The sequence below is a fragment of the Entelurus aequoreus genome, linkage group LG01, assembly GCF_033978785.1.
Source record: "Entelurus aequoreus isolate RoL-2023_Sb linkage group LG01, RoL_Eaeq_v1.1, whole genome shotgun sequence".
Taxonomy (NCBI): Eukaryota; Metazoa; Chordata; class Actinopteri; order Syngnathiformes; family Syngnathidae; genus Entelurus; species Entelurus aequoreus.
The window spans coordinates 25,622,562-25,650,011 of NC_084731.1; the positions used below are offsets into that span (position 1 = coordinate 25,622,562).

At 38.8% G+C, this 27,450-nt stretch overlaps 2 protein-coding genes across 2 annotated transcripts in view; one reads left to right on the top strand and one right to left on the bottom strand.

The window, feature by feature from the left end:
- Positions 1-8,062: 8,062 nt before the first annotated feature.
- fam83d (family with sequence similarity 83 member D) lies at positions 8,063-15,389 on the bottom strand. Its single transcript, XM_062060462.1, has 4 exons — positions 14,768-15,389; positions 13,562-13,729; positions 13,316-13,440; positions 8,063-10,201 (listed from the first exon to the last, which is right to left on the bottom strand). The coding sequence occupies exons 1-4, from the start codon at positions 15,239-15,241 to the stop codon at positions 9,403-9,405; spliced, it is 1,566 nt and encodes a 521-aa protein (XP_061916446.1). The 5' UTR covers positions 15,242-15,389; the 3' UTR covers positions 8,063-9,402.
- A 448-nt stretch (positions 15,390-15,837) lies between these two features.
- The window catches only part of zhx3a (zinc fingers and homeoboxes 3a), a 56,820-nt gene continuing 45,207 nt past the window's right edge, over positions 15,838-27,450 (top strand). The window contains exon 1 of the mRNA XM_062046403.1: positions 15,838-15,857. The gene's annotated coding sequence lies outside the window, so the exon portion shown is untranslated. The remainder of the gene's footprint in view (positions 15,858-27,450) is intronic.

Consider the following 27,450-nt stretch of genomic DNA (forward strand, 5'->3'; position numbering starts at 1 on the left):
TGGACTCTATCTCGTGGTACGCCAAAGAATCACTTAATTAAAGTACAGTGTTTTATTTTCCTATATTCAAACACAGTGTTACTATTTAAACTATGTGGCCACAATAACTTGTTAAATAAAACCTCTGCCTTGTTTTTAATTTATACCTAGTCCTACTATGCTACTGTATTTTAATGTGGGTCCTTATGGTGGTATTTGGAAAGCCAAGTTTTTTTCTGAGGTGGTACTTGGCAACAACAATAACAGTATGACTATGGACTGGACTCTCGCTGTTATGTTGGATCCACTGTGGACTGGACTTTCGCTGATATGTTGGATCCACTATGGACTGGATTATCACAATGTTATGTCAGACCCACTCGACATCCATTGCTTTCGGTCTCCCCTAGAGGGGGTGGGGGTTACCCACATATGCGGTCCTCTCCAAGGTTTCTCATAGTCATTCACATTGACGTCCCACTGGGGTGAGTTTTTCCTTGCCCTTATGTGGGCTCTGTACCGAGGATGTCGTTGTGGCTTGTGCAGCCCTTTGAGACACTTGTGATTTAGGGCTATATAAATAAACATTGATTGATTGATTGATATGAGAACCACTGCTCTAAGTTACTATAATAGAAATAATTCAAATTAGCAATAATTGGCCAAATTTGCTTTCCACAATTAATTGGTATAGTCCTTTCATAATGCAATTCAATCAAATATGCCTTTCCTGAATGCCAACACTGCAAGAAATGAAGCCGTTTTAGATATGCAAGAACAGGGCACTCTCTGGTGGCCGAAACCTGCTAGTGAGGCTTTATGTGCAGCAAGTTCCTTGCAAAAGAGAATTGGTCCCAATGATCAAAAAAATTTAAATTGTACATACTGCTTTTTAATTTGTCACCGCGTGTGAGATGAAATATGAAAAGGTTTTCTGTTTACCTGTGAGCCTAAAGTAATAGGTGCAGACTGTTGTGTTGTGGATCCCCTACTGCTTCACTAATTACAGCCAGTGGTTGCTTTGCAGCAGCCTATTAAAATCAAATACCGTTCTCTCCCATATTACCCCCATTGTATTTGCTTGTAGATCAGTCCCCTTCAGCAGTGCCGTTTTACATAATGAACGCTGATGCTTTTGATGTGTTTGCCTGCTAGGAGATGCATGCTCTGCAGGAGGAGCCGCCTCGGGGCCTGTTGTTCTTACCTTCTTCCTTTATAATCGTTTAAAGCGCTGGCTGAATTAAGTCTGAATAGTCGTAATGTGGCTCGATGTGAATGAAACACACGTTATTTTTGTGCATTTCAACAACAAGCCTGAGCATAACATTTTTAGTATTTTCTTTTGCCACCCACTACAGTAATCACCCGGTGATTAGCATTCATAGTACGAACATGCAGCCGCTTGTTCGATGCAAAGACTGAAAGTGGAAGACATGCTGAGGTGGTTTGAATCTGACAAACGCTAAATTGCATGTTTACAGCTACTTTGGACTCATTTAAAGCCTCACTTTTCCCATTCAACAAAATGACTTTGTTGGATTTGCCAAAGCAAGAAATGTACTGGTAAAAACCTAAGCTGATCCAATTCATTTCCTCAGGAAAGTACAGTAAAGCAACAGAGCCAAACACCAACTAATTTATAAATAGAGTTACTCACGTTTTGCATACACTGTCATTTTAACTGTAATGTATGTAAAGTATGTTCGAATGTATGGAAGATACAGCCCCCAAAGGGTAAAACATCCCAATAATCATATTATTTGGGCATGACTTGTTTAAGATTTTTTTCTAGACTCAAACTTTTTACCTCCGAGGGCCAAAATTAAAAGATGCCAATTTTTATGGATTTTTTCCCATTATTCACAATCCCTATGTAAGACTAGCACTCATATGTTTTTTAATGCATTCTAATTAGGGATGTCCGATAATATCGGACTGACGATATTATCGGCCGATAAATGCTTTAAAATGAAAAATCGGAAATTATCGGTTTCAAAAAGTAAAATGTATGACTTTTTAAAACGCCGCTGTGTACACGGGTGTAGTGAGAGGTACAGAGCGCCAATAAACCTTAAAGGCACTTCCTCTGTGTGCTGGCCCAGTCACATAATATTTACGGCTTTTCACACACACAAGTGAATGCAAGGCATACTTGATTTGATTTGATTTTTATTAAGGATCCCCATTAGCTGGTTGCCTCAACAACCCACTAGTCTTCCTGGGGTCCACAATTCAATACAATTACAAGTAAAAGCATATAATTATAACTACACAATACAGAAAATTTTTTAAAATAAAAGCATCAATAAGAAAACAAGTAAACAATTTACAGCCACATAATAATAATTACCATATAAATATAACTACACAATATAAAACCAAACAAATCATCAACGAGCAAACTAATTTAAAGACTCAGATAAACTATTACTCTCTTTTTAAAAACCTGTTTACTTTCAATGCCGGTCTTGATCAACAGCCATACAGGTCACACTGAGGGTAGCCGTATAAACAACTTTAACACTGCTACAAATATGCGCCCCACTGTGAACCCACACCAAACAAGACTGACAAACACATTTCGGGAGAACATCCGCACCGTAACACAACATAAACACAACATAATAAATACCTAGAACCCCTTGCAGCACTAACTCTTCCGGGACGCTACAATATACACCCCCCGCTACCCCTTACCCCCCTTTCCCTCCCACCTCAACCCCGCCAACCTCAACCTCAACATGTATGTCCCAAATTCCAAGCTGCTGTTTTGAGGCATGCTAAAAAAAATAATGCACTTTGTGACTTCAATAATAAATATGGCAGTGCCATGTTGGCATTTTTTTCCATAACTTGAGTTGATTTATTTTGGAAAACCTTGTTACATTGTTTAATGCATCCAGCGGGGCATCACAACAAAATTAGGCATTATAATGTGTTAATCCCACGACTGTATGTATCGGAATCGGTAATTAACAGTTGGACAATATTGGAATATCGGATATCGGCAAAAAAGCCATTATTGGACATCTCTAATTCTAATTAGTAAATAAATACGATCAAAAGTTTGCTTACAGTTGGGCCTAAAGGAGTCGCTCTATTCTGCCTATAAAAACCCTTAAAAACATCCTTACACCTTACACAATGTAAGTATATATGTAATAAGATGTAATATTTACAAATTGTTCTCATTTTAAGCATATGGTGGCGCATTAATTTAAAAAACGCATCACAATGTTCACTTTTTCCTTCAACAGAATAATGAATACAGAATTTTTTTTCCTCACCAATTACTACTCACTGCAGACTTCATAAGAGGCAACAAACACAATAAAACATCACTTACTGTACAATGTCCGCTGTCATTAGGTCAGCGAATGTTAGGATGTCGATATATTCTCGCCTTTTCCGGTTCTAAATTGGATGCCAAAATTGACCAACTTGTCGGAGTATGTCCTCATCCTTCTACTGTCAAGGTGAGAGGCATTCTTTATGATCTAGAATAAACTTTCACGAGCTCCGAGGCGAGAAAACAGCTCACCCGCTGATGATGTCAAAATAGCAGGACAAGCTAGTTAGCTCTCTGTCATTCCGGCGCAGCTAAAAAATAGTTTGTCTGCATTAGCGCTTATAATGGTTAATATTTAGGTCACAAAATGTAATTGAAGTATTGTTGGGACTTTTTGCATGGTCAGTTAGAGGGCTTTATGGGTGGAATAGAGAAGTTCCCATTGACTCCATTGTAAGATTGCTTTTTTATTTGTTTATTTACAAGTTAGAATGCATTAAAAAAGTTATTGTTTCACATAAGGATTGTGAATAATGGGGAAAATTCCCCCCAAAAAAGTGCAGTTCCCAGAGTACAGACGCCATCAAAGATTGCGTGCGCTTTAAAGTGGTCAGTATGAATATGTATTCAATTTGGGAAGCCACTAATTTGGCGTGCCTCAAGAAACGACCCGGCGGGCCATATTTTATGAACCCCTGGTCTAGACGCCATCACAATGGATTTGAAAGAAAACAACCACAATGTGATTGAAATGTGAACTTTCACTTTTAACTTGAGATGTTTCGCAAAAATATAGCATTCAAACCGTTCAGTAATACAGATCATTTCAGAATCAGAATCAGCTTTATTGACAAGTATGTTTCACACACAAGAAATTAGACTGTGCTCTCTTTGAAAATACGCCGCAACTACGAGAGGGTCCATAAGACAAACACAAGCTTCAAGCACACCTGTGAATTGAAAACCATTTCAGGTGACTACCTCTTGAAGCTCATTGAGAGAATGCCAAGAGTGTGCAAAACAGTAATCAGAGCAAAGGGTGACTATTTTGAAGAAAATAGAATACAAAACATGTTTTTTTTGTTAAGTACATAACTCCACATGTGTTCATTCATAGTTTTGATGCTTTCAGTGACAATCTACAATGTAAATAGTCTTGAAAATAAAGAAAATGCATTGAATGAGAAGGTGTGTCCAAACTTTTGGCCTGCACTGTACATGCAAGGCTCTCTTGAAATAAAAGAAATAGACAAATCCTTCGCAGCCCTGTACTCTACACTCCCATCGGCCATCTTGTTTGTTTATTTTTACACTTGCAACAACTGACCAGTGGGTGGCAGTGACTGACTGAAAGCCAATCAAATCAAACATCTCATTCTGTCCATGCAGAGGTTTAACTAATTGTGAAAAATATAGATTTTATTTGTGAAAACTTCACAAAGGTGATTCTAATGTATTACTGTTAGTCTGCACCGTAGTGAAGCAGAATATGTTGATAACGTCATAAATTAATTTCCGCGAAGTAGTAATTATTCATTAAAAATGGACATTTTTAATAATTGGAGCATAAAAAACAGTTTGACCTTTTTAAATATGTTTGTCAACATTATGAGAGCCCTCTGGACATTAAATAACACCCTTCAGTCACCTTTGCACACTTTTATTCTGAGCCAATCAGAGCATGCGTCTCATCCAGTGACCAATACTACTGTAGTATTTATGTTTTTAGTTTATTTAGCCACTTCTATGCTTGAAAATGCTTAATTTAGGTCAAAACTTAGACAAGAGAAGAATGTTGATATATCTAAACGGCGGACATTTATCAATGGAAATACAATAAAGCTGCTGATAGTGTGTTTGACGGAGAAGGAGCTGGAAGGAGATATCGTAGAAGTCCACTCTCCAGGGAAGATGCTGTACATTTTTATTACATTACTTCATAACACTACAGTAGTTGTTTAAGTTAAAGTAAAGTACCAATGATTATCACACACACACTAGGTGTGGTTAAATTTGGCTTCTGCATTTGACCCATCCCCTTGTTCACCCCCTGGGAGGTGAGGGGAGCAGTGGGCAGCAGCAGTGCCACGCCCGGGAATCATTTTTGGTGATTTAACCCCCAATTCCAACCCTTGAGGGAGGTAATGGGTCCCATTTTTATAGTCTTTGGTATAACTCGGCCCGGGTTTTGAACTCACAACCTACCGATCTCAGGGTAGACACTCTAACCACTAGGCCGCTGAGTAGGTTTGTAGTACATGGTTTACATTCAATATTTCATATCTAAAAAGTTACTTTTTCTTTTTAAACGGCACGTTAGATGTTAAAATGGTGCTGTTTATGGAGTGCCAAGCACCATTCAAATTGATTCTAATTCCTTTCAATAGGAGATGTTAATTTACGTTGTTTTGAGTGAAGAGCTTCGTCACAGAAGCAATTAAGCTCGTAAGTTGAGGTACTACCGTACTAGTTATAAGTATTTAAAAAAATCAGCATTTTCTTTAGTTTTGTTTTTTTTCAGTATAAAATGTGCCGCACTTTGGACTCCCCTCATCCAAGTGAAGCACATGCATATTGAGATGCAGAATTAAAGGCCTACTGAAACCCACTACTACCGACCACGCAGTCTGATAGTTTATATATCAATGATGAAATGTTAACATTGCAACAAATGCCGGGTTAACTTATAAAGTGCAATTTTATATTTCCCGCTAAACTTACGGTTGAAAACGCCTTTGGATGATGATGTATAGCCAGTGAAACAGGAGTATCGGTAGCCCATTGAAGCCAATACGAAAAGCTCTGTTTTCATCTCAAAATTCCACAGTATTCTGGACATCTGTGTTGGTGAATCTTTTGCAATTTGTTTAATGAACAATGGAGACTGCAAAGAAGAAAGTTGTAGGTGGGATCGGTGTATTAGCGGCTGGCTGTAGCAACACAACAAGAAGGACTTACTTGGATAGCAGACGCGCTAGCCAACGCTAGCCGCCAACCGCATCTGTGATCGGGTGAAGTCCTTCGTTGCGCCGTCGATCGCTGGAACGCAGGTGAGCACGGGTGTTGATGAGCAGATGAGGGCTGGCTGGCGTAGGTGGAGCGCTAATGTTTTATCATAGCTCTGTGAGGTCCGGTTGCTAAGTTGCTAAGTTAGCTTCAGCGTCGTTAGCAACAGCATTGTTAAGCTTTGCCAGGCTGAGAATTATTAACCGTGTAGTTACATGTACATGGTTTAATAGTATTGTTGATCTTCTGTCTATCCTTCCAGTCAGGGATTAATTTATTTTGTTTCTATCTGCATTTGAGCCAGATGCTATCACGTTAGCTCAGTAGCTAAAGAGCTTCACCGATGTATTGTCGTGGAGATAAAAGTCACTGTGAATGTCCATTTCGCGTTCTCGACTCTCATTTTCAAGAGGATATAGTATCCGAGGTGGTTTAAAATACAAATCCGTGATCCACAATAGAAAAAGGAGAGAGTGTGGAATCCAATGAGCCAGCTTGTACCTAAGTTACGGTCAGAGCGAAAAAAGATATGTTTTGCACTGCATTCTAGTCCGTCACTCTAACGTTCCTCATCCACGAATCTTTCATCCTCGCTCAAATTAATGGGGTAATTGTCGCTTTCTCGGCCCGAATCGCTCTAGCTGCGTTGAAAACAATAGGAAAATATGAGGAAGCGAACAACTGACTACGTCCCGCTACTTCCGGTAGGGGCAAGGCTTTTTTTTATCAGAGACCAAAAGTTGCAAACTTTATCGTCGTTGTTCTATACTAAATCCTTTCAGCAAAAATATGGCAATATCGCGAAATGATCAAGTATGACACATAGAATGGATCTGCTACCCCCGTTTAACTAAAAAAAATTCATTTCAGTAGGCCTTTAAGGCTTTTCGTTGGTATTTGTCCAACAATTTAAAGTACAATAAAACCTCATTCATCCAGATACTTTTTATTGTTTGTTTTTTTCCACGCAAGATATGATCATTATCATTAAGTGTTTCATGATTTCCTGGAAATTAGCCAGATGGGAAATTAACAAAAGAAGTGCAAATAACCCAAATGTTCTTCAACTAATTAACACATTGTTTTGGATCTGCAAAGCATTGGAAGGTGTGGTGCAAAAACAGGCTTTCTCCTCTGTGGATTCCTAAATCTGTATACATTGATATGGAACAGTTGCACCTCAGGCGGCGTAACATTCGACACATCAAACTCAGCGGGACTAAAACTGAACACACTTCTCACTACTAGAGCCAAGACTCTGATGTGTTTTGATCATTCACAGCGGGACCATTGGTGCACGATAGGAAGTTGAAAACACTGTTCATGCCAGGCTCAGCAGCATTAGCGCCCATGCAAAGCCACTATTATGTTGAGATTCAGGAGGACGTTCAGTAGAGCATTGCTAATACAAAACTATGCTCAAATTCCTACCCCCTGCTTCTTCTCCTGTCTGGAAATACGTTTTCTCAGTGTTAAGTAATAAAAAACTCTATGGGAAACAGTTGACCAATTGTGTGTAAATAAGCACACATTCCTTATCTATGCTCAGGATCAATAAGAGCTTCTCCAAAGAGGTGCCAGAGTCCCAGATGCTGTCTTGACTCATTTTGTGTAGACTCTGTAGTGCAAAAGACACCCGCGCTTGTTCTCTTTGTCAAGCCACGTTGGCAGGGTTTGCTTCCTTGTGTGCTCTGGAGCTTCTGATCCCATCATTTTATGATAACTTGTTTGCGATTTAAAAAAATAATACCGGGCTTAAAAGTGAACACAGAAAGCAAGCACTCGACAAACGAGCAAAAAAGGGCACTTTATTAATAGCAAGGCACAAATGACAAAGTATATTTAGACGCTTTTACCACAACCACGTATGATTGAAACAGCACAAAAAGGCACTTCTACGTTTCTCCAAAGGTTATAGATTACAGTGACAGTAGTATTGCACCAAGTAGTTTTCCACAAGAATTGCAAAGAAAAAAGAAACGCAACAGTATTAGGGACGTGCAGATTGATAGGCCATGACCACCGATTTTCATAAAAATGTACGTAATTGCCATTGCCGATTAATGCAGATCCTCTTTGGCTATTCATTTTTAGTCGCCCGGCTGACAAGGGCGGATTGACATAAATTGGTGGTGTCGATACCAAGGGTAGTATCAGTAAATGATCTATACTAGAGTGATTGGGTCAATATTTTTATTTTGTCAAAATATTTGTTGTTTTTGTTCATGAATAATTCTCTAGACAAGGAGGACTTCAAGGCCAAAACCCAAAATATTTAAATTAAATTAAATAAAAAATAAAAAATCATATCTGAATCACGATTCTTTTTTATTCCGATTCTAAATGAATTCATAATTATTTTTTTTTAATCCATTTATTTTGTTCACTTGCTGCGTGTGTCCGTCCTACGTCCGCAAACAAAAGGAGGTTTTGTAACCTGTAATTGTTTTGAAAAGGTTTTATTATAATTACTATGCCAAATAATACATTGCGAGAATCGGTTTGAATCGAGAATAGTGTTAATTGGACAATTAACTCTGAATCGAATTGTCAACCCAAGAATTGAAATCAGATTGAATTGTGAGCTGCCCAAAGATTCCCCAGTTCTGGTACACAGTTGCTTTTGTTTAGTTATTTTGTACCAATGACTTTGTTTTGCACAAACAATTGTATGTAAAAAAAAATATAAGGAGGAACTATAGTTTAAATATTGTGTTTATGTTGTTAAACTGTCAATAGCACTCGATATAAAGATTTGGGGTGTCAAAAAAAAAAAAAGATTTTCCAATGAATGGGGATTTTTATTCGTAGCAATTCTTAATCAATTTTTTAAAACATAAATAAAGATCAATTTTTAATTTTTTTATTTTCAATCTGTCTGTCCACCCACTTTATTAAATGTTTGGGTACAATTTTGTTAAACAAAACCAGTTTTCTTTTAGGTAATATAGAAATTTATCAGAGCTGTTTATCTATTTTATGGAGGAATGTAGTTAATCATCGAACTGGCACCCAATATTTAAAAAAAAATCTTGATTTTGAATCGAATCGTTACACAAAGAATTGGCAGCAAAAAACCCTGATCGGCACATCCCTAGCATTACCCTAACATGGAAAAACAAGTCAGACTAGAGAACACATCTGACTTCTGGCCATGTGACCATGGCTTCTTTAGCAACCAGTCTTGGGTCTGTCCACAGGATATCTTTGTGTCGACCTTGAGTCACTGCGCTGATGTCTGCTAGCTCTCGCCGTTGGGATAGGCTAGCCATCATGTGCTCTAGCTTGGAGCGGATAGCGGAGTAGTGGTGCTGGCGCTCTTTTGTTAGATTATGAAGACAGTCCTTCAGGGAGCCAGCTGGAGCTGTCTGGCTTGGAGAGGTTGCCCGCTTCTGGCTGCGGGTGCTGACGGATGGGGCGAGGTCAGGGTTCCGTACGAGGACGGTCTGCGTGTCGCCGTCTGCCACCGACATGCTCGTCTGAGTGGCCACGTGGCAGGACGCTACGTTCGGGGTGGTTAGCTCTTTTTCCATAAGACGCTCTGTTGGGGAACACAAAGCACCAGCAAACACTTCTTCTTGCATGTGCTTCTGCTCCAACCAGTCATCACCCAGAGTAGACGTGTCCGATGCGGCGCTGCCTTTTTGAGCCACTTCTGGAGCCGAAGCCTCACAGGGCAGCTTACGGCCCGGTGTGCTGGTCACACACAACGTCTCCACTGGTCTCACCCTCCTTGGGAATGGTGAGGAAGTGAGCGTATGTTTGTGCTCGAAGATCCCACTGTTTCGGACACTTGGAGGTCCCCGGGTGTTTATGGGTAGAGACTGCGCATAAAGAATCCGGAACTCTTCATCAAATTTCTCTGTTATCTGACCAGAAAGCTCTATCAGGTTGCTGCTGTTTAATTTGCCATCGGTCCAGTTAAACCTGCACGTGAGAGGATGTTTTAACAACATGCAAGACTGTCAGATTCACTTAAAAACAAAATGGTGACACTAGGTCAGGTCATTTTTAAGAACTTGAGTCATTGCTCAAACTACATAACAAAAGAGGCCAGTCAGCTTTCTGAAGACTGACGTATGTGTAGCCTGCTGCTTTATGTTGTTAAACTAAAAAAAATACTGCAAACCAACATAATTTAATAATTAAATTTCTTTTTTATGCACATGTGTGTAGTTTGGTTTCATTGTGCATTGACCATGTGCTATCTAGATTAAAACCAGATGAAACTTTTGATAGATCCTTCTCACGCATTTTTGGCCAAATGGGAAAATGATAAGGCTCGATCTTTTGTTAATGTTTATTCATTGAAAACTTTTTATTTTATTTGTGCTTGAATTAATTTTTTCTTTAAAAGGGGACCTATGATAGTTTAAAAACTCTTTATTGTGGTCTAGATAATATGTGTACTGCATATGTTTTGTTGTAAATTTTGCTTGCAGTCACATTTACAACCTACTGCGTATGTCTGCAAGATGTTTGTTTGTGGAGGCACGCCCACCACACTCCAAAAATAAATGAAATTATATTCGGAAAATATACACTGTTAAGATATATTTGTTTAAGACAAACAGCGCCACAGTTTTTTCCCCCCAGACACAGTTAAAAAAAACTTCATTAACATTATAAATATGTTTATAATATATATATATATATATATATATATATATATATATATATATATATATATATATATATATATATATATATATATATATATATATATATATATATATATCAATAAATAGGTTGCAAAATATATATATATATATATATATATATATATATATATATATATATATATATATATATATATATATATATATATATATGCATACATACATAAGGACATGCGGAAGTGATTACGTTGCGGCTGTAAATAGTTTGTCTGCGTTAGCGCTTATAATAACAATATCACTAATACTTGGTTATTATTCCATCCATCCATCCATTTTCTACTGCTTGTCCCTCTCGGGGTCGCAGGGGGTGCTGGAGCCTATCTGAGCTGCACTCGGGCAGTGCACACCCTGGTCAAGTTGCCACGTCATCACGGGGCCAACACAGATAGATAGACAACATTCACACACAAAGGCCAATTTAGTTTTGCCAATCAACCTCTCCCCAGGTGGATGTCTTTGGAGGTGGGAGGAACCCGGAGTACCCGGAGGGAACCCACGCAGTCACGGGGAGAACATGCAAACTCATATTCAAGTAACAAAATATAAATGGAGTACTGTTGGCCCTTTTTGAATGGGTATTTATTGGATTTTATGGGTAGAATAGCAGACTTTTAATTTTGTTTATTTAATACTTAAAATGCATTTTAAAAATTCCATTTGTCGTCATGTCTTTCATAATGATAGTGAACGATAGGCAAAATTCCCCAAAAAAGTGCAGTTCCCTTATAATGTCCAAGTAAGTACGTCCACATCGCTGTGACGCCACATTGTAGCCAGACTGCAAACAATGTGAACAGAGGCATCCAAAACGGTGTGCAAGCTCAAGCCAAAATGCATTAACCTCATGATTTGATGCTTTGGCGTTGTTTTATCCAACATTGTAACAACATTTATATGTCAGAAAAGACACAATTCATCATAGGTCCCCTTTAATTGATAAAAAAAAAAAACACTGATATTTTGTTACATCAATATATGCCGACATTCTTAGGTAATGGATGGAATGGAAAAATACTTGGTTTATGTGACATAATTCAATACATATATAAAGCCACTTAAATATGATTTAAACCGATTATGCAAAACATACGTTTCTTACCTATTGTTACCTGTATTTGTATATTTGGGATCTGCATAAGTCCTGAACATTTGAAATCAAACCATAGAGGCATTGCAGAGATATTTATAAAACAATCTTGCCTTACTTTATACTCCCGCCAAACAAGTCGTTTGTAATTTGACCAATTTGTGACGTCTTTCTCAGTTGTGACGTCAGCAAATATATGGTAGAATTTTCCCCGAAGCGCTTTGTGGGAGTACACTATTATAGTCCCACACTGTAGTCAATAATATCCTTCTTTTTGGCTATCCTCTTGTTGTGGAGAAGACTGGCTCGTACATGCACATTCATTCTCCGTTGTTGCCATTTCTAATACAAATTAGCATAGAGTTCAAACTTATATCTTCCAGTAGACTTGCTATTGAAGCGGTAAAAACTACAGAATGGCTGATGAAGAAAAGACGCAGTCGAAGTGGAGGCGCGTAAATAAGACCGCCCACAAAACGGTGCATCCTCCAGAGCCTGTGAGAAAGCAACTTGATCTTTATGGTCTGTAAAATATATTCTATGCAAAATTTTGACCAAAGAACTACCATGACATGTTATGTAGACCACAAGAAAGTGTTAGAAATGATTATGACTACTTTAATTAAAATGTGACATGAGTCATTGAACCGTCCATTCCTTAATCACATTGTGAAATATAATCTAAATAATCATAATAGTGAGTGTGAATTAATTATATACAACACTTTTCTCTAGTGACTCAAAGCGATTTACATAGTGAAACCATTTATCTAAGTTAGATTTAAACCATTGTGGTTGGCACTGGAAGCAGGTGGGTAAAGTGTCCTGCCCAAGGACACAAGGGCAGTGACTACGATGGCGGAGGCGGGGATTGAACCTGGAACCCTCAAGTTGCTGGCCCGGCCACTCTACCAACCATGCTGCCCCAATATTAAAACAATCCTTTTTGCTATTTTTTATAACCAATTTCATCACTGATTCACTTTAGTCATGACCTTTTTTAGTTATTTAATTGCATTTTAATGCATGATGTACCAGCACATAAGAGGGACATGAAAAGAGCAATACAATAAACTAATCTGTCCAAGTCACTCTTTAAAGAGGTCGTGGGCAGGATCAATGACCTGATTGGTTGAATTACAATATAGGCCCCGTCCACAACTGAACCATGCTTTTTTCATAAGGCTGGTTGCTAAAAAACCTTGAACGAATACTAGTTCATCATATGAAATCCTGGGTGACACGTAATTGTTTTTGCAATAAATCCATAATTACCTGTATGAACCTGTTGCTGCTCGGATGCCATCAACGAGCATGAAGCGCTCGTGAACGCTCCCAGTAATCCTCGCTCCCGATCTTGTGTAATAAGTCGTACCGGTTATGGTTCGCACTCTCATTTGCTTTAGGGATTTGAAAAAAGAATGAGTCAGAACAGCAGTAAGCAGACGGTTATATCAACTCTCAAAGGAAATATTTTGATTTAATGCCACCAGATGTTCATTTAAGCAACCGGCAGCATACCTGCAGGTCATCCAAGCACACGCCAATGTTTCTGCACATCTTGAGGAAAGCGGGGCAGCTGGAATGATCCAGCAGAATGTAAACGGGGATTTTGCGGACAGAACATGCCTCTTGAAGATCCTTAAAGATATCCAGGTCTGTCAGGGAGTCTGTAACTATGGCAATCACCTGCAGTGGAAAATTACAGAAGCATTCTATCAGAATACATTTTAGGGCTGCTGCAACGGCTGTGCTTTTTAAGATGTCAAATATGATTGTGTTGTTGTTATTACTACAAGGTATTAATGCGAGGCTTCCGTGAAACGAAACTGTAAATCTCAGACAGACACTGATGTGTCCTCTTTTTAACAGTCTGTTACTATGGCAATTTGCACTAACACTTGATCAACCAACAAATGACTTTACCTCCCCCCAAATAAGACAAGTACCTTTTATAAGGGATTTGTTTTGCACAGAGATTTTCCACGTTCACCGAGAGGGGTGGAATTTCACATGCTGTTGTGTGCGGAGGATTAGACATGGATGTTAACGTTAATCTCAGATTTAAGACTTCCGTCTGGCCATAGACAATCTCATCTGCCTTATTTGAATGAAAATGCCTGGATTATTTTAAAAGGAGCATGTGCCAAGACAGAGAAATGACAATTATGCACAGTTCCAGTCTTTTGTACAGCAAACTCCATGTGCTAAAAAGTTCCTTACAATTACAAAAGGCTATTATCTAACATCTTAGTTAATACAAAATTTCCAGATTCAACTGGTTTTGTGTGCTCTTTTTCTGACAAAACAACCATTGTTTGTGGGCCAAAGATGGGATTTTTAACACTCTCAGATCAAAGAGCAATTTAAAAATGACAACCACAAAGCAAATTGAGGCACATCTGCTGCAGTGAGTGCAAAGGCCTAAGGTATGTATTCCGTTAAAATGTTTCTATTCAGGCCTGACAGCTTCAAGTATAGGATGATGGCACCTAAACAACATTCATCATGTTTTGGTCATTTAAAAACCTGCATTAAAGAAAATGAGCTGCTTTGGCATCATTAGGTAGGATTTAAGGATGACATTTTTATATTCCAGTTACTACCTGGGCGGTAGGGGGTTGACCCTGATATGCAGGTGACAATATTAACACTACTGTGAAGCTTCCAATATTATAGTTATTTAAATATAACATATACATGATCACAGTCACACTCCAGGCCTACCTCTCTGGCTTTGTCGATCATGCTCCTCACAGCCTCCTTACAGGCGTAAATGCTCTCCCCATAACTGGGCTGGAAGTGTGCCACGGCCCTGGTGACTCCCCGGTAAGAGCCAGTAGTGAAGGCGGGCCAGCCGATCTCTAGTGGCGGCGGCTCCACGTCCGACACCTCGGGGAAATAAGTAACTGACAAACAGTCCATTGAGCTGCTGAGAGACCGCTCCAGCGCCTGCAGGTCCTCGCCGAGGAACGACACGCAGCGCGGGGCCACGGCGGCGCTCCGGATCCGCTGGATCTCCTCGTCCGACAGGAAGTTGGCAATGTCCTCTTTCCTGAGGAAGTCCAGAAAGTTGTCGACTCCGCCGGACAGTAACTCCTCTAAGGCGAGCCGATGTCTCTCATTGTACACCTCTTGTACGTTCGGCTGCACTTTGTGCTCCCTAAACGGCGAGTCTTCCAGGCACTGAGACAGCGCCATTGCTTCTTCTTCCTTAACTTAACCGTCACGCGGGTGTGGTGGAGGATATTTCACCTACAGGTGGCAGGTTCGTATTTTGTGGTTTAACTTTGTTCCCCCTTGTCCTGGGTCGTGATTGGTTGCCTGGGAATTCTCGTGCTTGAGTCGTGGCTCATGATTGGCCAAAAGGGACTGTCATTTTAATGTAAACACAATCTCATTGGCTGGTTTGGATGCAAACACTCCGTGGACGTCCCCCTTGCTCTGCCTTCCTGAGTCTGCAGTGAGAGGTCTTACTCCGTCGTGTTTTTCGCGTAAAAAAATCACGAGGTGAACTTGACTTTATAGGTTGAGAGGAATTTTAACATGATAACTGATATATGTGGAAATGGTATCCTGTCTGCAAATTATCTACGACAATTAATTATTGTTAAGTTAAAGTTAAAGTTAGAGTACCAATGAGTGTCACACACACACTAGGTGTGGTGAAATGTGTCCTCTGCATTTGACCCATCCCCTTGTTCACCCCATGGGAGGTGAGAGAGCAGTGGGCAGCAGAGGTGGCCGCGCCCGGGAATCATTTTGGGGGGATTTAACCCCCAATTCCAACCCTTGATGCTGAGTGTCAAGCAGGGAGGTAATGAAAACGTTTTTTTATATATTCTACTTTCTTCAAAATAGCCACCCTTTGCTCTGATTACTTTTTCACACACACTCTTGGCATTCTCTCGATGAGCTTCAAGAGGTAGTCACCTAAAATGGTTTTCACTTCACAGGTGTCATAGTTTTGATGCCTTATATATATATATATATATATATATATATATATATATATATATATATATATATATATATATATATATATATATATATATATATATATATATATATATATATATATATATATATATATATATATATATATATATATATATATATATATATATATATATGTATCCATCCATCTTCTTCCGCTTATCTGAGGTTGGGTCGCGGGGGCAGCAGCCTAAGCAGGGAAGCCCAGACTTTCCTCTCCGCAGCCACTTCGTCCAGCTCTTCCCGGGATATATATATATATATATTAGGAGTGTGGGAAAAAAATCGATTCGAATTTGAATCACGATTTCCACGTTGTGCGATTCAGAATCGATTCTCATTTTTAAAAAAAATTTTTTTTTATTACTATTATTATTTATTTTTATCAATTGTTGGATTAATCAATCCAACAAAACAATACACAGCAATACCATAACATCCATCCATTTTCTACCGATCCAATTCCAAAACCAAACCCGACCCAGCAACACTCAGAACTGCAATAAACAGAGCAGTTGAGAGGAGACACAAACACGACACAGAACAAACCAAAAGTAGTGAAACAAAAATGATTATCATCAACAACAGTATCAATATTAGTTACAATTTCAACATAGCAGTGATTAAAAATCCCTCATTGACATTATCATTAGACATTTATAAAAATAAAAATAAAAGAACAATAGTGTCACAGTGGCTTACACTTGCATCGCATCTCATAAGCTTGACAACACACACATATATCTATATATATATATATATATGTATAAGTATATATATATGTATATATATATATATGTGTGTGTGTGCGTGTGTGTGTGTGTGTGTGTGTGTATATGTGTATATATGTATATATATATATATATGTGTGTGTGTGTGTGTGTGTGTGTGTGTGTGTGTGTGTGTGTGTGTGTGTGTGTGTGTGTGTGTGTGTGTGTGTGTATGTGTATATGTGTATATATGTATATATATATTTTTTAATTCTCACTATTGTTTTTGTTGTGTTGTCCATATTGTTACATTGTTGATATTGTTATGTTTATATATTATTATAGCGTTTACAAACACTGGGGATAAGTTCCCTGGGGGCAAAAAGGCGTTGTATCTTGCCAGGCAATGGAGCCAGTGTCTAGTTATCTTTTGACTTTGACTGGAAAACATTAATGAAAGTTCTTTTTGTATGCCTCTCGACAACAATAATCTGTTGTACATGTCATATAGCATAGCAGCATAGTGAAATATCTAATGTTTCATTTTACAGAGTAAAGTTAATCTCTGGATTCATGACTTAATTTTTAGGATTGTACACAAACCTGACAATGACGAGTTCCTGCAATAGAGAAACAAGCAACGGCTCACTGGTTGTGCCACACCCATACCTTTGTTTTTCAGCTATAATTTATTTACCGATTTATTATCTTGGCGTTCTTGAATGATACCGTGCTCGCAACGCCTGGACTAACTGGAAAGGCAAAGGAAACAACTGCACATTTCTGCAAAAGTTCAAATACCTATAAAACACGCATCAAACCACAAACAGCACAAGTACAGTCAGTATATGCCTGCTTGTTACAAATAATAACATTTATAACAAACAACATGCTTGTGTTAATTTACTGTAGCATATTACCTTCCTGCGTTTCTGAATTGAATCATTGCTTGTTGGCAGGGCTGGTTTATTACATTTCTATTATTTTATTGCTGGTTGATATTCCTCAGAAGTGATATATGAATGTTGAACTGAAATGACAGATAGAGAAAAGGAGTTGAGTGCCATAAAGTGGGTGAATACATCACGGCAATGCCAATAAGTCATGCATGTGTGCCAGAGTAATCTTATCAGGTAGGCAACATAATCTTCTTGTGAATCCAAGGTATTTATCACCACCACATCATTGTCTTTCTTGCAGAGATTGTCCAATATTTCAGAACCAATAAGTGCTCGGACAGACAAAAGTAATAACTCGCTTGCCCCTGCACAAACCCCACGCTTTTATTGAGTTTGGAAACAACAACGCTGTCACATGCCATCACTTGCATTTCTATGTAGTAGTATCCAATTTACTCTAATACAGTACAGTAGATTCCCGCTACTTGCTATTTGCAGTTACCTCTCCTGTGGTGCCACTTTCCTCGCATCCTGAACCTTGAATTGACATGATATACTGTACTTATCAACTCCATGTTCCATAATTAGGAATGGCTATATATTTCACATTTGAACCAATACGGTACCAATTCCCTTTACTTTAGAATCCGGACTGATATTCAACATTACACATTTTTGGTACTTTTCTGTGTTAATAAATGTTAACTGTGTAATAATATTGTAATTTTTCTATGTAACATTTAAAAAGGAGCTGTTTATTATTAATAACTGTGCTGTCCAGTTGTTATATCTTATTTACTTATTACATTTCTGAGTCTCATTTGCAAGTATTATATGGTACACCTTGCATGCAGTTGCAATTCTAAGATTTTAGATGGCACCAATGTATTGACTAGCGAGGAAGAAGCCTTTGCCATTAAGCTGAATGTACCAGTCTATTGTATACACTGGGCGAAATGGCTGTATTACGATACAAGTGTTAAATATTTATATTTTTTACGACCTATCAAAAATAAGAACCAGGAGAAAGTTATATTAAATGTAAACATTTGTATTTAAAATGTAACCTTCCTCTGATTATGATTGATTGAAACTTTTATTAGTAGATTGCACAGTACAGTACATATTCTGTACAACTGACCACTTAATGGTAACACCCGAATAAGTTTTTCAACTTGTTTTAGTCGGGGTCCACGTATATTCCCTCAGCTATCAAGGCAAAAAGGAAAGGAAATGTAAACACAACCATGGACACAACTTAATCAATGTAAAAAAAATTCTAAAATCACATTGAATATTTTACAATAACCTCTTAAAGTTAAGGTGTAAAAATAAGTAATAAGTAAGAGATGCTTAATAAAGTGTAACAAAAAAGTGTTAAATGTAAAAATGTAAACATTGAGAAACCTGAGAACTATTTTCTGCAGTAGTTACAGCTGTGCTCAAGGGTGAACGTTGCCAGTCTTGGTGGGACGAGCTCCTTGCATAATTTACAGACCACATTGGTCTGATTATGATACGTTTTTTTTTAAATTTATTTAAAAGTGCCATATTGTGGAGGTGACTTTTCCGGTTTTATCTACAATTTATTCTCTCTCTGCAGCACTCATTTTTAGTTTCTCTTCTCAATCCATGTAAAGAATCAACCGCGAGACAACAACATGGCGCAACTAAAATTGATAGTTGATGCTGTTACCTGATTGGCTGTTCGCGGATCACTCCCACGGATCAGTGATCACCTCCTGCGTTGTTCTGTTATCAGAGAACAAGTGCCTTTGTTCATGCAACCAAACTTGCTTCACAACTTCTGGTTTCTTCCAACAAAGAAAAAGAAAAAAAATGCTTATTTGCTTAAATGCTTACGTTTTATTGATCGCATTTTTTATTGATATCGGTTATGTGTCTATAACGATATATACTGTTATCGTTTTACCGCCCAGCACTAGTTTATACTGTAAGTATTGCATTTATTACACACCAGCTGTTAGATTGTAACATGCATCTTAGTTGTAGTTTTCATGACCAAATTTGGAGTTGTTGACATCGCCATGTAAAATCGCTGATGCTAATCAGTAGCATGTATATGGCAAAGCCAATGGTAATTAGCATCAAGCTAGAACATTTTGGAAAAGTTGAGCCTTACTTTACGTTGAAGCATTTTCAATCAGGCATTCTTGCTTTGTTGGTATTGAAAATTGCAATATTACCAAGAGGCAGTTTGGCTGAGTCTGCTCTGTGTTAATTTGACGTGAATCGATACCTGGTAGTACCGACGGAATTCAGTGGGTGCCTATAAAAATACGGAATTCAGATTTTTTTTTTTTAATCTAGTCCACGTTACAAAAAATGGGATTTCCATTGGTGGAATGCGTTCATAAGGTAACCCGCATGTGCACAAAACCCAACGCCACATGTGATACATTGTGTCCCCATCTCAGTCCTTGCAGACTGTAGTATTTTTAAGGAATTTGTTCAATTCGAGTCAATATTTAAACATGTTCTTTTTTCATGTAGGAGATTAAGAAGGGAGAGGGCAATAATTTTGGCTATGGCAGTTTGTGGGGCACTTGCTTCAACATCTGTTCCGAGTCGGAGTCAAGAGTGGTGGATTGACGAGGGTTCAAAAACACCTTATTTCCGCCATTGACTGTTTTTTGCTCCTTTTTTTACCTGCTTATTTTGGCAAAGAATTGTGGTGTTTGCCACCTTTTGATGACGTATAGGTCGGATGATGTAGACTGCATTGAGTACATATCGGATTTATAACCACATACAAAAGAGGGGTTGGAAAAAATCTAAATTGTACTGTTCAAGCTAACATGAAAAATTTAGATACAGGTCATGGGAAAAAATCGTAATTGACCTGCATTGTTTGTCAAGACTGCTCATGACTGCTCTTAGTGGGACTGTGCCGAAAATGAAATTTCAGTTCTTATGTGTCTTGTACATGTTAAATAATGGACAATAATAAAGCATCTTGAATCTTTAATCTTGACAGGTCGGACTTGTGCTAATTATTTTCCCTTGTTTTGGTATTTGCTTCCGGTCTATTATTGTTATTTTTCATTTCACTTCCTGTTTGTCTCCTCTTTCAGACACTTTACCGCTGCCTAAGCTCTAGTACCCTAATCTGTTTCCTAATTGGCCATCAGGGGACCCACTTGTGCCTGGTTGATATTGCTAATCAGGTAGCTTCTTAAGCCAGCAATGTTGGTCAGACAGCGTTGGTTTATTGCTCTCTATACTTGTACACGTCATGCTCTACTTGGTATTGCATTTTCCTCTATACTTGTATGTTGTTTTGCTTCTGCCGTTGTTCCTGTTTGGCTTTTTGTTAGATTAGTTTTTTGACTCACCAGTCGCTAGTGATGGTCAGATGAAGCCTCATGATGCACTGAACCACTTGAGCCAATTGGTTCGAGAATTTCTCGAAGCTTAACACACACTACGGCAGAAGCAGTGACGTGCGGCGAGGTTCATGATTGGTGAGGCACTGACTTCATCACAGTCAGATTTACAAACATTTGAACCCTAAAGAGTATCTTATTCACCATTTGATTGGCAGCAGTTAACGGGTTATGTTTAAAAGCTCATATCAGCATTCTTCCCTGCTTGGCACTCAGCATCAAGGGTTGGAATTGGGGGTTAAATCACCGAAAATGATTCCCAGGCACGGCGCCGCTGGTGCCCACTGCTCCCCTCACCTCCCAGGGGGTGAACAAGGGGATGGGTCAAATGCAGAGGACAAATTTCACCACACCTAGTGTGTGTGTGACAATCATTGGTACTTTAACTTAACTTTAACTTCACACTTACAAACTGTAGCACACAAAAAAGCATATTTAATTAAAAAAAACGTTATTATGGTCTTACCTTTACTTATAAGTGCGGGAACAGTGGTGTTCGTGTTGGAGGAGTTGTGAATGAATGAAATATGAAATCCGTGCTGCAGTCTGCAGGTGTACCTAATGTTGTGTCCCTGCGGTCGTTCGCAGCTCCTCCGGCGTGAGCTTTGTTGTTTTTGCACTTTTTGGCTTCCTGTTAAGTGACTGTTTTTGGGTGGATTCGGTCTTGCACGTGGAGGGTTTGGGTGTGGGCTTTGGTTGGTGTGGCGCTCCCGTCGGGCGGTGCATTCTGCGGCGGAGGTGCTTGGCACCAGGTTATGATGCGAGCCTCTCACAGTGCGTCTTCGCAGCAGTTTTATGATCGCTCAGCACAAGAAATACGTTACACACATACAGTTGTTGACAAAATACAATGTACATTATATACCTCAGCTAACTAAACTATGGAAATGTATAATATAATTCATATAGCAATACGGTCTCACTGCACAGCAGGCCAGCAGTTAGCCGAATCATTGCGCACAATCCATGTTGAGGCACAATTGAGTGACGTGCCTCAACTGGCTGCTGGTCACCGCACCGTCTCTTCTCAGTATTTGAACGGCAAATGTGAAAATAAAAATAATCTAAAACTGGTCAAGTTAAATGGAAAATAACTTTAGTATAATCACTGGATACATATAACAATTTAATTGTTTTTTTTTTTCTTTTTACATTTTTTTTCTTTCCATGATGGCAGGTGAGGCCGTGCCTCCCCTGCCTCTAGTGACTGCACGTCACTGGGCAGAAGAAACCACCTGCTGGGAAAATGTCTGTCTATCTGTGTTGGCCCTATGATGAGGTGGCGACTTGTCCAGGGTGTACCACGCTTTGTGCCCGAATGCAGCTGGGATAGGCTCCAGCCACCCCCGCGACCCTGATAGGGACAAGAGGTACAAAATGGATGGATGTATCTTAACCACATAATGTGTGATGTATTTAATGTTTGCATTTGTTATGGCTCTTGGAAATTATTAATCACAATAAATGTTTGACCAAATGGTTTTGCTAATTAAAGTAACATTTGTAATGGAATTTTTTAAATGTATTGTGATTGTATTTCGCTAACATGGTAGCATTACATAAGTCAGGTTGTGTGTTTTTCTGTCACCTCGGAAAAATGGCATATGGGCTTTAAAGAATTAAATGACCCTTATGTATCTTGGACAATGATGTAAAGAATAGGGAATATTCAGTTTATTTTTTTGTTTTAAGTGATTATTTTTTTCTTGACACAACCTCTCCATTATCCAGCTACTGCTATTGATTTCTGGGTTTCTTATTAAAAGAAAATACAGCATCTAAAGTTAAAGTAAAAGTTAAAGTACCAATGATTGTCACACACACACTAGGTGTGGTAAAATTTGTCCTTTGCATTTGACACATCCCCTTGTTCACCCCTGGGAGGTGAGGGGAGCAGTGGGCAGCAGCGGTGCCGCACCCGGGAATAATTTTTGGTGATTTAACCCCCAATTCCAACCCTTGATGCTGAGTGCCAAGCAGGGAGGTAATGGGTCCCATTTTTATAGTCTTTGGTATGACTCGGCCAGGGTTTGAACTCACAACCTACCGATCTCAGGACGGACACTCTATCCACTAGGCCACTGAGTAGTATTTGTTACCTTAATAAACAAAATGTTTATTTACAGTGATAAGCACAATTTTACACAGACGTTGCCACGGATCGAACCCACGTCTGGGGGCATAAAAGATATCCAAGTACACCATTGTGCTACCACAGGACTTTTAAAACCCCGGTAAAAGTCAGCATTTCTATACTGCTAACCAAGCAGTAGATGCCTTGAATTAAGTTTGCTTTCAAATTTATAAGATTTCCCGTCATCTTATTCTATTGCATTCCAAAAAACTAGTTGTATTCTCTATCCAGATTCCAAACTCGCTGCAATTCTCAAAAGCCCACATTTTCAGTGGAGCTTGGGTTGTGTGCTGTCAAAATTGCCGGCAAAATCTGAATTTTGTCCCAAAGCAGTGACGTGGTACTGCCGGGCAGCGAGGCTTCACACGTCATCATTTTTAGCTCCTCCCCCACATGAAGCACGCCTCGATACGTGCTTCGCGGGAACGCTCCCTCCATTACTCGACCCACGTCTTGGCACATTTCGTCCCATCACCAGCAGGGGCCCCTTCTTTCTTCCACGCTGGAGCTACCTTATCTTTTATGATTAAAATAAGTTACCCGCACGCAGCATCTCATCTCTGCAACCTGGGGTCACGCCAACGACGCTCCGCTCATCCCGTGTGAAAGTAGCTTCATAGGCCTGCACTTCTCAATGTGAACAATTAAATTTAACAATACAAGACAACGTGACTATATCAACAAAGTAAAACAAAACATTCCATTATGCCCAATTACATATAATTGCTTGAACAAAATAATGTCAATAGCAGAAGTGTGGCGATATATTGAAATGGCGAACTATCGTGATATTTAGCCGTGCGATCCGATGTTGTTGGTGCGATAAACTACTTTCATGTTCCTCCATAGTGAGTCAAAGTAAGTCACTGTCTTTGAGGCCGTCACCAGGAGACACTCCTCTTGCGAGTTTCTTTCAATTAGGTTTGGCCGAAAATGCATGTAGAAGAAGGAACAATACGTGGACAATAGTTAAGACTGAAAGATGCATGATTGAAATCCAAGTGTGGACTCACAAAAATACCAAACAAGGGCGACAACACAACATGCATAGCCACCTCATTGTGATACCATCAAAGAAATTTGGATACTTAACAGAGTTTCTAGAGAGACATGATACACTGTATCCTGTTTTCTGAGTGAGTTGAAGTAGTGCATAAAAGTACTTTAATAAAATGAATCCTGTTTACAGTTTTGTGGCTTTATATTGTTTTTGCGCCATTACTGTTTGTACTCCAGTTCAATTAGGCTGCAAAATATAAAATATTTATGTGTAAAAAAAAGTAAATATCGGTTTTCGAATTAATCACGATTCTTATTTGTAACGATTCTTAATCAATTCAACAAAATCAAAAATCGATTTAAAAAAAACATATATATTTATTTATTTTTAATCTGTCCTGTCTAGCCACTCAGGCAAATCATATTGATGTAGATGCCCATATCTGCTGTACAGATTTACTTTAGCAAACAGAAATATTGGATACTTCTTTTGCTGCCTTATAGGTATTTGAATTCCTTAAATGCTTTGGTAGCATTTTATTAAACAAAACCAGTTTTCTTTTAAGTAATATAGAAATTAATCAGAGCTGTTTATGTACAGTTTTTCACAGAGGAATGTAGGTAATCATAGAACTGACACCTAATGTTATTTAAAAAAGTATTGATTTTGAATCGATAATCAATTCTGAATCGAATCGTTACCCTTGAGAATACAAATCAAATCAAATCTTGTGGTGCTCAAAAATTAACAGCCCTACGAAGTAAACTAAAAATATCAATACTACTAGAGGAGACCAAACCAATCAGAGCGTGCTGTTCTGTATCGTGGCCGCCGATTGGCTCAGCCTCAGGCAGCACTACTGGACATTACATATTGGATTAAAAGAGTGTAAAGGTAACTAAAGGATGTTATGTCATATCAAGGGAGCTCTCATAATGTTGAAAACTGTATTAATAAGGTCATGCAAAAAACGCTTATGCTCAAGCTATGAAAATATTCAATTTATAATGAATGATTCCTACTTTGCAGAACTTCATTTATTGGTGTCATGCCTGGAACGAATTAACAGCGATAAACAGGGGATTACTGCATGGTAAATTTCCTGGGAAATTGCAGAAAAATGTTTTAGTTAAATCAGAAAAAATCATGGTCTAATCGAGGCTCGAATCTTCATCTCGTATGTGACTATAAGCATTATAACAATAACTGTTTTACAAATTCGACAATTTCACGAATTAATTTCCTTTTTTTTTTGTTTAATTTCATTATAAGAGAAGAAAGTCGCATATTAAGTTGTGTTCTGACAGTCTGGTGAGATATATTGTGGTATATCATTATCTAGGGCTGCAAGGATTAATTGATTAAATCAATTGATTGTATTCGAAAAAAGATTTGATTTATATTCTGTGGCTTCGATTAATCGTTTATTGAGAGTAACTAATACAAATTTAAATGTTCTTAAACTCTTCGACAATTTGCTCAAGCATTTGTCCACAAAGTGGTGACCCTCGCCCCATCCTTGTTTGTGAATGACTGAGCATTTCATGGAAGCTGGTTTTATACCCAATCATGGCACCCACCTGTTCCCAATTAGCCTGTTCACCAGTGGGATTTTCCAAATAAGTGTTTGATGAGCATTCCTCAACTTTCTCAGTCTTTTTTTTCCACTTGTGCCAGCTTTTTTGAAACATGTTGCAGGCATCAAATTGCAAATTATCTAATATTTGCAAAAAATAACAACGTTTTCCAGTTCGAACAATAAGTATCTTGTATTCGCAGTCTATTCAATTGAATATAGGTTGAAAAGGATTTGCAAATCATTGTATTCCGTTTTTATTTACCATTTACACAACGTGCCAACTTCACTGGTTTTAGGGTTTGTAGACATAATGGCCAGTGGTCTCAGCACGGCCGCTGCAATAGAGGACACGTGAGCGCATTCCCAGCAGTCACAAGATATTGATACAACGTTGCTTATACATACATGTCTGACTTAAAAAAAACGTTGCAAAATAGTTGTATTTGTAAATTGAGACAACCTCACAACCTGACATTGAATAAACGTAGTCAAAAGCATGTTGTTTCAATGTTGTATTTGTGTTGTAGAATATTGGTTGGGAAATGACCAAAATTCAATGGTCAAATTAACGTCAGAACCCAACATTGATTAAACGTAGCAAAAAATCATGTTGTTTCAACGTTATGTTTGAGTTGCTCAACGTCAGGACCTAATACGACAAGATCTCAACGTTGTTTTAATGTATTGTGCCTGCTGGGATTGGCATGTAGGTGCCGTGATCTGTGTTGTGGCCATTTTTTTTAAATTAATGCACACATGTGAAAAGTACAATATCAATGTTGATGTTGCGCATTTATTAGGGAAAAAAATTAACATAATGGCAAGCGTAAAAACGTTGTTTATTTTAACTATTTTCTGTCAAATACACATTCGAGCATGATTAATCAGTTCTTATCTGATTAATCAATTAATTGTAAAAACTCATTGAGAGATCACTTGGTTTCCTAAAGAATCGATAGCTGCAGCCCTTATATTATTAGCCTGCTCAGTGGCTTTGTGGTTAGAGTGTCCGCCCTAAGGTAGGTCGTGAGTTCAAACCCCGGCCGAGTCACACCGAAGACTATAAAAATGGGACCCATTACCCATACTTGCCGACCCTCCCGATTTTCCTCCCGAAAATCTCCCGGGGCAACCTTTCTCCCGAATTTCTCTCGATTTCCACCCGGACAACAATATTGCGGGCGTGCCTTACAGGCACTGCCTTTAGCGTCCGCTTTTCCTCCTTACAAACAGCGTGCCGGCCCGGACACATGATAAGTGAATGCAAGCCATACTTGATCAACAGCCATACAGGTCACACTGAGGGTAGCCGTATAAACAACTTTAACACTGTTACAAATATGCACCACAATGTGAACCCACACCAAACAAGAATGACAAACACATTTCGGGAGAACATCCGCACCATAACACAACATAAACACAACAGAACAAATACCCAGAACCCCCTGCAGCACTAACTCTTCCGGGACGCTACAATACAACCTACTCAGTGGCCTAGTGGTTAGAGTGTCCGCCCTGAGATCGGTAGGTTGTGAGTTCAAACCCCGGCCGAGTCATACCAAAGACTATAAAAATGGGACCCATTACCCCCCTGCTTGGCACTCAGCATCAAGGGTTGGAATTGGGGGTTAAATGACCAAAAATGATTCCCAGGCGTGGCACTGCTGCTGCCCACTGCTCCC